Source organism: Arvicola amphibius, chromosome 1 (assembly GCF_903992535.2).
Source record: "Arvicola amphibius chromosome 1, mArvAmp1.2, whole genome shotgun sequence".
NCBI lineage: Eukaryota > Metazoa > Chordata > Mammalia > Rodentia > Cricetidae > Arvicola > Arvicola amphibius.
The window spans coordinates 159,203,946-159,216,164 of NC_052047.1; the positions used below are offsets into that span (position 1 = coordinate 159,203,946).

At 45.1% G+C, this 12,219-nt stretch overlaps 1 protein-coding gene across 1 annotated transcript in view; it reads right to left on the minus strand.

The window, feature by feature from the left end:
- Pcsk5 (proprotein convertase subtilisin/kexin type 5) overlaps nucleotides 1-12,219 on the minus strand; it is a 418,647-nt gene that overhangs the window by 20,262 nt on the left and 386,166 nt on the right. Inside the window, 6 exon segments of the mRNA XM_038321071.1 lie at nucleotides 1,354-1,590; nucleotides 4,794-5,014; nucleotides 6,883-6,947; nucleotides 6,949-7,035; nucleotides 7,037-7,089; nucleotides 9,977-10,060. Coding sequence (XP_038176999.1) covers nucleotides 1,354-1,590; nucleotides 4,794-5,014; nucleotides 6,883-6,947; nucleotides 6,949-7,035; nucleotides 7,037-7,089; nucleotides 9,977-10,060 — 747 coding nt within the window.

The window sequence follows — 12,219 nt, forward strand, 5'->3', positions numbered from 1 at the left end:
TGACTTGGCATCCTTAGCATCGTTCTCTCTGAATAGACCATGAGCTCTGTCTGCACTGCTCTCCAGGCCTGGAGCAGCACACAGCACACAGAAGCTCTCTCTCACCCCCCAGTTTTCCCAGATGGAGAGATGCATGGCTTTCCTGTTACTATTACCATCTCATTCTCTCTGCAGCAGATTGGGACCAAAGACACTAAGTCACTCATCCAGAAGAGAATAGAATCAGCCAGGTGTGGTGGCACATACTTGTAACCACAACTCTTGGGGGACTGGGCAAGAGGAGGGCTAGTTGACAGCCAGCCTATACAGCACAATGGGATTCCATCCAGATGTTGCAGGAGACAGACCAGGATGGGAATCAAGACCCATAACAAAAGCTCTTGCCAATTCAGCTCCAAGGACTTGGGCAAGGTGGTAAGCTACCCCGGCTTTAGAAAAGCCTGTCTCCTAGGATGCTTTCCTCTCTTCTTCGAGAAGTCCTCTCATAATGGACAATCTATGTTTTCTGTTACCTGGTTACTAAAAAGAGATTAAGGAAGATTAATGCCCAGTTGAAAAAATAAGAGGGCCCAAGGAACTACAGACCCTCTCTCTTTTCTTGTTTTACTGTTTCATGCAGTACTAAGGGTCCCGTGCAGGCTCTGGGACACACTAGGCAAGGGCTTTCATACTATGTTGCTCCCCAGGTCCAGTAGTTCCCTTCTGGGCTGTGTAGTGGCAGAAGAGCCAAATGGGAGATGAATGGGGCCTGGGATAGAAAGTGCTGAGGGGAAGAAGAACAGTGAGGAGAGTAGAGAGGGAAGGGAGCTGACAGGCAGGTAAGAAGGCCTCCATGGGATCTTTTAAGTGTGTGAACTCATTGGTGACTTGAAGCCTCAAGAAGAAACATCAGCTTAGAACATCCTTTAGAAGTTCATCAGCTCTTGGAAACCTTACATGGAGAATCCTTTTCCATGGGCATGTGCCATTAGTAGGGCCGTGTGATCTGTAACTAGCATGACTCACATTCTCAAAGCTTATGAATGGTGCATTTGAAAAATAAACTTTTGCCGGGGCTGTGGTGATACACATCTTTCATCCCAGCACTAGGTCAGCAGAGGACAGCAAATTTCTGTGAGTTCAAGGCCAGCCTTGTCTACAGAGCAAGTTCCAGGACAGGCAGGACACAGAAAAACCCTGTCTCAACACCCCATACCCCAAAGAAAACAATGACAAAAAAGAACTCATGTTCAAATTTGACTTCCTTGAGCAGAGAGGGTAAAAGTGTCCTGAGAACTGTGACTGGATCTTCTGGAGGCCCAAGAGAGTGTTTTGAGCATCCCTTGCTCGATCCTGCAGGCCGGAAGTCCTTACCTTCGCATTTGTCAGTCCCCTCGTCTTTGTAGGTTCCCTCAGGGCACACGTCCAGACACAGCCCGTTGTAGAGAACCTTGGAAGAATCAGCACAGCCCACACAGTCATCTTCCTTGGGGCCACTGCACTCCAGGCAGTTTTTATGGCAGGAGACACACTGGCCCAAGTCAGGATAAAAGTGCTTGGGACAGGAGGGATGGCACTTGTCATCGTGCAGGAAGAAGTTAGGCATGCACTCTGAGGAAAGAAGGAAGTAGCAGGTTATCCCCCAGGGACTGGTGAGAAGAATGCATCACTCTTGTCATGGGCTAGCCCATTTCTCAGCTCTCTGAGCCTCTTGACCTAGGATAACATTTGCCCTTCCCCACCCAACCAGGATGCATCCCCAATATCTAAATATCCCTGTCTTGGGAGTGAAACCCACACATGGTGGCCTGATTATATGATTTTGTATTTGTGTGTTGACGTAGCCCGCACCTTCCAGGTGCAAACAGTTTCAGTGCTGTGGGAAATAGTGACGGTGGAAATGCTGGAGTCGTTGCTCAAAGACCTGGGGACAATGACTGTCCACAGATAGCAGAATGAAACGCGAACCATACCTATCACCCTGCACACAAATCAGTTCCACATGGACCAAAGACCTCAGTGTGAGAGCGGAAACCCTGGGACCGCTAGAAGAAAGCTGACTGTACTCTACAGCGCATAGGTTCAAAGGACTTTCGGAATGGAACTTCATTCACCCAGGAATTAAGGCCAACAGCTGACAAGTGGGACCTCATAAAACTAAAATGCTTCTGTATACCAGAGGAAGCAATCAGCTGCACGAGGAGGGAGCCCACAGAGTAGAGGAGAATCTTTGATAGCTGTACATCTGACAGAGGATTAACATCCAGAACATACTAAGCACTCAAAAGAATGAAAAAAATCAAGAAAACAAATGACCCAATTAAGAAAATGGGCTATAGATCTGAACAGAGAATTCTTTAAAGTCTTCCACATCCTTGGCCAATGGGGAGATGCAAATTAGTATTACATATTACTAGTATTAGTGAGGTTTCATCCAAGATCAAGAAAGCAACTGACAACAGATGCTGGCGAAGATGTCAGGAAAGGAGAAGCCTCTCCCGCTGTTGTCAGGACTGAAAGCTGGTACAGCCTCAATGAAAATCAAGGTGGAGAGTTCTCAGAAAGCTAAAAGTAGACCTAGCATGTGACCCAGCTATACGACTCCTTGGTGTATGACCAAAGGACTCGCTATCTTATTCAGGTTCTTGCTCAGCCAGGCTCACTGCTGCTCTCTTCACAGTAGCTAGGACGTGGAAACAGACTAAATGTCCATCACCCGATGACTAGACAATGACACACTGGAATACTACTGAGATACAAATAATTCAATTATGAAATTTGCAGGTAAATCGATAAAAGCAGAAACGATGATACTGAGCAAGACACACCAGACCCAGAAAGACCAATGCTGCATGTTCCTTCATATTTGTGTGTCCTTGTCTGCATCTTAGACATCAGCATGTGACCCAAAGGAGCTGCAGAAGCCAGGAAGTTTAGAAAGAGTCATGGTGGTACAGAGGAGAGGGAGCTCTAGAGAAGGGTCTAGAAGGAAACAGGTGCTATGCAAGGGGAAAATGAGGGTGGGGGTCTGGACTTGTGGGAGGGAGGGAGGGGAGATGATTCAGAGAGAGAGGAGGGAGAAAGATAAATACCACTAAGGATGTTTGAAAAAGCCGTAGGGAAACATTATTTTATAAGCTTTACTTTACATAGACACTATTTTGTGTGCATTTTGTGTGTGTGTGTGTGCAGGTCTATGACACTGAAGAATAATGCTCCCCTCAAGAGTCATTGACTAACAAAAAATCCCAGGCGAGGAAAACCTCCTTTCAAGTTCCAGGGTTGTCTAAGAGACTCCCTAGTGCCATATAGGCTATTGTTGCCTCTCAGAATTTGTAAGTTAGACTCTACTGCTGAAGACACCACATACTGTAGACACATGACTTGGAGGATATGATGTAAAACTGATCTCTTTCCATGATGTGGGATCACAGGTAGGAGATGTCTTTAGGAGGTGCCATCTTATCTATTGCTCCACCCACCTTTCTCCCATATCTTTATAACTCTTTCGCTAATCACCTCTGTGATTTTTGTTTTTATATTTGAGACAGATCAGTCTCTTCTATAAGACCTTGACTCTCAGTGGGGTTTGAGGCTCTTATATGTAACTCGGTGCCCTGGGTTAGGAACCGGAGCTCTCAGAAACAAACAAGCAAACAAAAGAAAACAGCTGTGTTGAGATTCTCCAAGGCTGGCTGACTGGTTAGGACTGCACTCTTGTGGAGTGTTGGAATGTTGTAGATCCAGAATCAAATTATCCTGGAATTTCTTTAGCTCCTTAGCCGATTCCTTGCCTACCTCTGTGTTGGACCTGTGTCTGTCAGGTAAATTCTCTTGGAATGTGTTAATTTAATGGACGGTTAGCTCTACCGACCCCGAAGCCACAGCTGTCATCAGGTGGTACATGAAGCCTATAGCAGAGATGTCCTCACATTGCTGTAACCCTTCTACGGGCTGTTACCACCAGAGCTTTTAAAAGAGCCTTGATTCAGGACTTTTGCTCTGATTTGGAAAACATACAAACCTGTCACACTGAAACATGGCAAGTGGGGTAACCTGGATCTTTGCTCCTAGGCCTGGGTCATTCATATTTGTCCCCAGAATGAACGTCTCTTATTCCCTTTGAGGTGAGAGTTGAGGATATCTGGAGGAATGCCTGTTTGTCTTTAGCTCAGAGTCCCAAGGGAAGAAGCTTATCTCACCCTCTGCTTGCTCAATGATAGGCCAGCAGGTGGCGAGTTTCACTGACGGTGGAGATTGATTCTGTTCTCAGGAGCGCTAGCCAGTGGTTCCTCAGGGCCAGGATCCCTTTGGGACCCTGAGAATGTTTTTTTTGTTTGTTTGTTAGCTTTCTATCAAAGATGATTAGTCTGTCAAGGGCCATATTCCTTAAATCTCGTTCATCTCGTGAAACTTTTACACAAAGGAATTAAAATCTTTTCTTCTTCTCCACCTAGTAAAGCTTGTTTGTGAAGAGCTGCCCCATGCCTCTTCCACATTCCTCAAACTTGGTGGTCCAGAGAGGCCAACCACTTGTCCCACCGCTTTTATTTTTTCCACAGAGATTCTTTTAAAACTAGCCAACTGTGAAAGACTGGGGGTGGGACCCCAGCCAATAGGGGAAAGACACAGCACTCCTTCATTAGGATAAAAACCTATCAGGTTTCCTGCTGGGTGTGCTTGCTAGACCAGCTTGGGTCACGGCACAACCTTTTTGTGAGAAGAGATTGCCTTCGCGGGTTCCTTTAGTTTTGTTCATGTGTTTCTTTGTGCGAGACAGAGAATGTGCTTTTCCTCAGGATGCTTCCAGGTACCTTTGCAAGTTTCCTCATGGATGCAGTCCTGGCAATTTTTTCTGGACAGTGGTTTGCAGACGCCTTCTACGGCCACGTGCCTTTCAGGACAAGTTTTCAAGCATACCCCATGGTCTAGGACAAAGTCTCCTTCACAAGAGTGACAGTTGGTAGCATTTCCCTCGCATGTTCTGCAAGGGGAGCTGCAGTGTTCACAAATCCCGTCTTTTGCGTAGAAGCCCCTAGAAAAAGAAGGGAGATTGCAATTAGGCCAATTAGAGATGGATCTCAGCTGCTGACAGACGGACTCAGACGAAAAGGAAAGGCTGCTGCTCCTGTCAGTCAAAACGAACCCACAAGACTCACTGAGGGAAGGCTGTGAAAGGAACATCTAAGAAAATAAAATGGAAGGGGGTGGGCTTCCTTGGGGAACTTTTAAAGCCATTGAATTTGGTCTAAAGCTTTCTCATTTGTCTGATTTCCTATTTATCTCCCAAATTGTCATTTTCTTTCTCTCTGGTAGAACTTTATTTTTACAATGGAAAATAGGAAAATATTCTAATTCACCTCCCCCCGCACACACATGGAGGTGTGGGTGTACTGTAGTAGTCTGTGCTCTTGTGTATACACCCGTGCAATGTATGTGTAGAAGCCAATGATTGACATTGGGGCCTTCCTCTATAATTCCTCACCTTATTTTTGAGACAGGATCTCTCTTTCTGAATCTGGGGTTTATCACGTTTGATAGAACTGGCTGACTGGAGAGCTATGGGGTTCCTCCTGTCTCTCCTACTTCCTCATTACCCAGACCAATAGGAGTGCATCACACTTTCTGGTATTTATGTGGGTGCTGGGGATCGAACTCAGGTCCTCTTGTTTGTGCAGAAAGTACTGGTATTTATTATTATTGTTGTTGTTGTTGTTGACAGGTCTTTCAATATGTAGCCCTGGCTGTCTTGGAACTCACTAAATTTACCAGGCTGGCCTAGAAATCACAGAGATCTGCCTGCCTCTGCCTCCTGAGTGCTGGGATTAAAGTTATGTGTCACCACTGCCTTGGTATTATATAGTTTTAGACATTACTAAGAGGCTGTCAATAGGAGATAAGAGCAGACGACAGCTCTTTACTCTTCTTGTTAGAGATGGCTTTAGAAAGTGATATACCTGGATGATGGCGTTGGAAGGAAATCTGAGGGAAGGAGGGAGGGAAAGAGGGGGGCAGTCACCCCTAAGCTGCTTGTGACTGAGTGGGGAGGTAATGCTTGTAGCCGAGGTAGACAATGCAGTCTGTGACTCTTCCAGGCCAGCCAGGGAAGGCAGCCAAGGAAGGACCAAGAACAAATGGAAAAAGGGGGCTTCTGGTGAAGCCAAAGTCACCAAAGTCACCAGTGTGAGGCTTCATGTGGGAGAATTGTCATTTTGACCCAAATTTTGTTACGTATTGCTAAACTTGTTATTTCTGGTCTGCTGTTCTCTTCCCCACAGGTGACTTTAGGAGACTAAAGGAATTCTAAAATTAGAGGGGCCTACAAAAGCATAACAATCAAACATCAGTAGCTTTAACACTATTTGTAATTCATAACTCATCCGCTTGGATGTTTAGAAGAGGTTTGCGCCACAACTCTGCATTCGGGAAGTAGAAAAGAACCGAGGAAATTCAGTTGTCGATACAAGGTGGGAAAAGAATAGCCAGGCCCCACACAAACCTGTTTTGGTCTGTGAGGAGCCTCATGAGGGACAGCCCATACCACAGATGTGTGTGTAGGTGGCTACACTACCCAGGCTTGTGTAAGAACGGTGTGCCACTCACCGGGGGATGAGACTGCCTACTGACACCTCTCTAAAAACATCCCCCACTGTTGTGGCAATGCCAGCCACACGACCTCTGTCACAGAAATATGAATCCAGGTATTGACCAGTCACAGGGAGAAGTGGGTGTCTGGCCTTAGGTACACTTTGACTTCTGTGGGCCTACAGTGAGGCCATAGTCAACAAATAACATTTAGTGGGTGCTCTGGCTGTGCAGAGAGGGTTCTAGGTAGAGGAAGGAGCTGCTCTGAGGTGATGTGGAGAATGAGGAGCACGGCGTCAAAGGGAGGGAGACACTTACTCGGGGCAACTATGGTAGCAGCGGCCCTCATGGAGGAGCAGAAGGTTGTCCGGCTGACTCAGGCAACTTCTGGCAAAGGTCAGCCCCAGTGCAACGGAGGCACAGTCTTCAGGCACCTTACTGTTCTCAGCAGCTGCCGCTCCCGAGCGACGGCCCATGTGCCTTGGGGACAGGAGGGCACACAGGTCTGCAGCCACAGGTATGTACCTGGAAAATCAGGGCATGAGGGGAGGGCAAAGGACAGTTGTGCATGGTTAGTCCTGCTAGTGCGGGCACGTCACCCAGAGGACTGACACCCAGAGCGGCTTGTACATTTTGCCTGCTTTTCTTCTTGTCCTTTCTTTCTTCTTTCTTTCTCTTCTTCTTTCTTTCTTATCTTTCCTCTTTCTTCTTTCTTTCTTCTTTTCCTTCCTTCCTTCTTTCCTTCCTTCCTCCTTTCCTTTTTTGCTTCCTTCCTTCCTCTTCTTCGTTCTTCTTTCTTTCTTTCTTGCTTTCTTTCTTTCTTCTTCTTCTTTCGCTTTTCAAAGTTCAGGTATTTGTAACACGTTTCAGGCTTGTAAAAATATTTATCTATTTACTTACTTACTTTTATTCCTTTAGATTCGCTAGATCTTTGGGAAGGAATCAGCCACAGGGGCTGCTTCTTTTATACAGTGTGAATTAGATACTGCTCACCATAGGGCTTCCCTTTGTCCTGCTGATGAGCCCTGTCATCTAGGCAGTCACATGTGAACTGCTCCCATGGGACCCCCTTTCCTTCCACCCAATCGTGATGGGTGTGACTGGCATGGCCACAAAATTTCCAGACATCCTTGCCCTTCAACCTACGTTCCATTTTCATGTCTGCTAATCTGGAAGGACATTATTGTTTTTCTAAAAAGCAAATGTGGGCTGAGATGGTTCAGCAGGTAAGGGCGATTGCCGCCAAATCTTATTAACGGAGCTGAAGGCCTGGGAAGAACACAGCAGAAGGGGAGAACCGACTCCTGCAAGTTCCTCTGACCCTCACATATGTGCTGTGGCATGTTTACCCCCCACACTCAGAAATTACATAAATGTAATCAGTTTTTTTTTTAATTAAAGAGGTTAGGGAGAACCCAATAAAATGCAAAGGTAAGAATATGAGTTTGAGCCCCAGAACCCACATAAAAAGCTGGGCGCAGTGGTGAGTGCTTGCAATCCCAGGACTAGGGACATAGGGAAGGGAAGATGCTGTGTGCTTGTTGCCAGGCGACCAGCTCAGCTGAATCTGGTGAGCCCCAGGCCAGTGGGACACCTGTCTGAAACAAAACAAAATGAAATAAAACACCAAACGTGGAAGGCCGTCTTGAGGAACAACAATTTGACCTCTAGCTTCCACATGGGAGCACGTGTACTCGTGCACACCACACACACACACACACACCACACACACACAACACACACACCCTTACAAAATAAATACATGATATAAGGATAAAAGAATGGGTCAGATGTTGTGGTGGCACATGCACTCGGGAGACAGAGGTATGCAGATCTCTGTGAGTTTGAAGTCAGCCTTCTCTACACAGTAAGTTCCAAGCTAATTAAGGCTACACAGTAAGATGGTTTCAATAAATAAACAAATACATCAATAATGTAAAAATTATAATAACAAATTGTAAAACCATCTCAATTAAAATTCTAAAGCTTCATGCTTCCATTTCTGGTTGGTGGCCGCTCATGTTTCCAGCCTTGCCCGCATCTGCCATTTTCAATGCTTGCCTCATGGCAGATCTCACGACAACAGTCCCTGATTCACAGGGCATAACCAAGTCTCAGCTGCTTGAGGTCAGCCAGATCCGGAAATAACCAGTCAAGCTGTAGAAGGGAAAGGTCTCGAAAGCTATCAAAACCCTTTAGTACAGTGTATTGTTGTGATTCTCCATTTTAGTATTGGTTGTTGTTATTCTCTTATTGTGTCTGATTTGTAAATTCAAGTTTATATCATAGGAAGTAATATATAGGAACAGTACACGCAAGACTTGGTTCTGCTGTGGTTTCAGATAGCCATAGACTTTACTGGAACCCATTGCTAAAGAATGAGGGGTTGACGGGTATTAATAACATTACACATTCATACATGGCTCTCATGCTAATTTTTAAAGACACACTTTTTAATTTTAATTATTTCTATGTGTGTTTGTGTGTAAATGTGTATGAGTGTAGGTGACTGTGAAGGCCTCAGGAACTGGACTTACAGGTGGTTGTGAGCCACCCAACGTAGATGCTGGGAACTGAGCTCAGGTTCTTTGCAAGAGCAGTATGTGTTTTTTAAAATTGATTTTATTGAGCTATACATTTTTCTCTGGAAACAACCCTAAATGCCCCTTGACCGAAGAATGGATAAAGAGAATGTGGTATATTTACACAATCGAGTACTACATAGCAGAAAAAATAGTGACATCTTAAAATTTGGAGACAAACATCATATTGAGTGAGGTAACCCAGACCCCAGAAAGACAAATATCTACTCACTCATAAGTGGTTTTTAGACATAAAAGCAAGGAAAATCAGCCTATAATTCACAATCCCAGAGAACTTAGACAGCAATGAGCATTGTGTGTTCTTATCACCGCACTGGGTCATCTCTCCAGCCCTTAAAGATAATTTTTATGGGAGCATAACACTACATAGACAATCTATCCTGAGGATATATCTATGCCTAGGGTTTCTATAAAATGGTAAGATTCAGGAAATGGGCTGTTCTGGTTGCCACCCTCCTTTTCCCCTCCCAGCAACCAAGTGTAGAATCAATGATGAAGGAAACCCACAGTGTATTTACCTCATACTTATCCTCGTTAGATAAAAGAACAAGAAACTGTAAAGTACCCCCAGATTCCAAGAAAATTCTGTGGCCAAATCAACCCAAGGCTTCACTATGCTTTTGGAGTAAGAAAGCATTTCTTTGTCCCAGAAGGCCCGTTTTGTTGCTGGTTTGTTGTGTGTGTCCCCCAGTGAGGATACGATGAGACTAGATCAGTACTGTGCATCTGACACACAAACCTCCACCCAGCAAGCAAGTGTGATGATGGTGTGCGGGTTCGATCTCATCGCCTCCACCCTCTACACTGACCTGCTGGACATGAAGTGCAGAGAGTTTCAGATCCATCGCAGGTCTTACAGGAAGAATGGCAAGGTTGATATTGCTTTGTGGCATCTGTATGGGCAAGGAACAAGTCAGACTTGGCCTTATCACAAACTGTCACAGTAGTGGAAGACGCCTCACGGTAACTCAGTCCTCATTCTTTTCAATTTCATATTAGCTAACTACTAGCTACCACCCTGTAGAATTTATTCATTATTTTCTAAAATTCTTTCCTTGGAAACATTATCAAGATTTCCCTTGTAACCGCTCAGTGACAGAAAAGTTATAGCTTACAGGACAGTCGTCATACTATGAGCTAACAAATCATGCTGCTTTCACATGTTTGGACCATGTAGGCGAATGTCTGTGTGTCTGTGTGTCCCATATGTTTGTGGTGTTTGCATTCTCCCTCTGACAGCATCCGAAAGAAACCTCTTCCAGGAAGCCACCTCAGAAAGCTCAATGGGACAGTTTTTCATGTACACAGGGCAACCCTCATCCACCCCACTCGGGGCATGCGGAGATCTTCCCAGTGCACTGCCCACGGGGAAGTCCAGCTTCTCTGATGCCAATGGCCCTGACCCCTTGCTCTCTCCTTGACCCTCTTCTCCTCCTAGGAGTCCGGTAGATGGCTCTCTACTCACGCCTGCCAACCCAGCTGGGACAGCTTATGGGTAGGGTAACCATGGATACAACAATCAAAATCTCAGAGTGCTACTTTCCAGGTCTCCAAAATGACAGAAAATGGTGCCTCCCTTGTAGAACTGTGAAGCTCAGGGAGGCAGTGTGTGTCCTGTTTAATGCTGCCGGTGTGCGAAGTCCTTATTTAAGTCCTTACTGTTCCGTGAGACAGTGGGTGAGGTGTTTAACACAGTGACTGAGTAACAGACCTCCACCTTCTCCCTTTCCTTATCTTTCATCATTCTTCCACTCCATTTCTGAGGCTGCTATAATTTCCCTTTCATTTTCTTAATCCACACTGGGACAGGTACCAGGGGTGGGTCTGGTTTGTACGGTGTCTCTTGTGATTACAAAGCCACTCAGCCTTGTCGGGGAGGAGACCAGGGTGGAGTACAGATAGGGTAGAGAGATATGATTGGTGTGGATACACATGTGCACTATGCACATGTAATGCACACCATGAAATGCACATACATACATAACACATGTGTGTCTAAATGGCCGATCAAGCAGTCACTTCGATTGGCAACAGCAGTTGTCCCCAAAGTCCACAGGCCTCTTTGTCCCCAAGGTCTTTTCACCTGGAGACAGCCCTTGACCGTAGGAGAGGCAGAAGGAGGGCAGCCGCCTGCTGGGATGCTCAGAGTGCCCAGTCATCCCTGAGCCCTGCAAAACTAACGCTGATTTTCTGTGGACATTCTCATTCTATACTTAAGGGTTTTATTCACAAAGATATGAGTGTTATTTTTTCATATATTTGTGAAATTAAATAGCTATCCACACATACATATTTGTAATTATATATATTTAACATTATGGCGATTTTGTGGTTTCACTGGCATTAACTTGGTATAGAATTCGGCAATGTTCCCTAATGTCCAGCAGAGGGAGCGCTGAACAAGCAGTTCACAGTAATTAAACTGCAAGCATCCAGCAGATTAGCCAGTCAGACTGAGTAAATTCGTTTTTATCCTACTCCGGAAATTCTAATCTTGCTAACACTGATGAAAAACAGGAAAAAAGGAAAGGAAAGAATCTCTTCGGCCAGTTAAGTGGTACCTCTTAGCCACAGGCAAAATGTAAGAAAACCAGGGCCCTTCTTATTCTCATAGTAAATAATTAATAGATGTATGGTTCTATATCTGCATACTGAATCTATTCACACTGTGCATCATTTTGCACTGTGGGCTTTGTTTTTATTGTGTGTGTGTGTGTGTTTTGTAACAGGGTCCTGTTATGTAGCCTAGGCTGTCCCTGAACTTGTGAGTCTCCCACCCCAGCCTCCCCAAGTACTTGGCTGACAGACAGTGCTCCATAATGCTTGGCTTGTCTTTTTGTTTTTTAAACTCATGTTTTGGAGAGCAGGCATTGCTGATAAATTAGGAACCTCTTTGTTCCTTTTGACAGCTCTATAATATTTTCCTCTATGGATGTGCCAGCCTTCATTTCTTTTATCATAGCCATTTAGTTCCCAGTCTTTGCTATTTTAAAGGACACCACAGTGTTCAAGAGGGCCTATGTTGCTTCTTTAGCCTATTAAAGATTTGCAG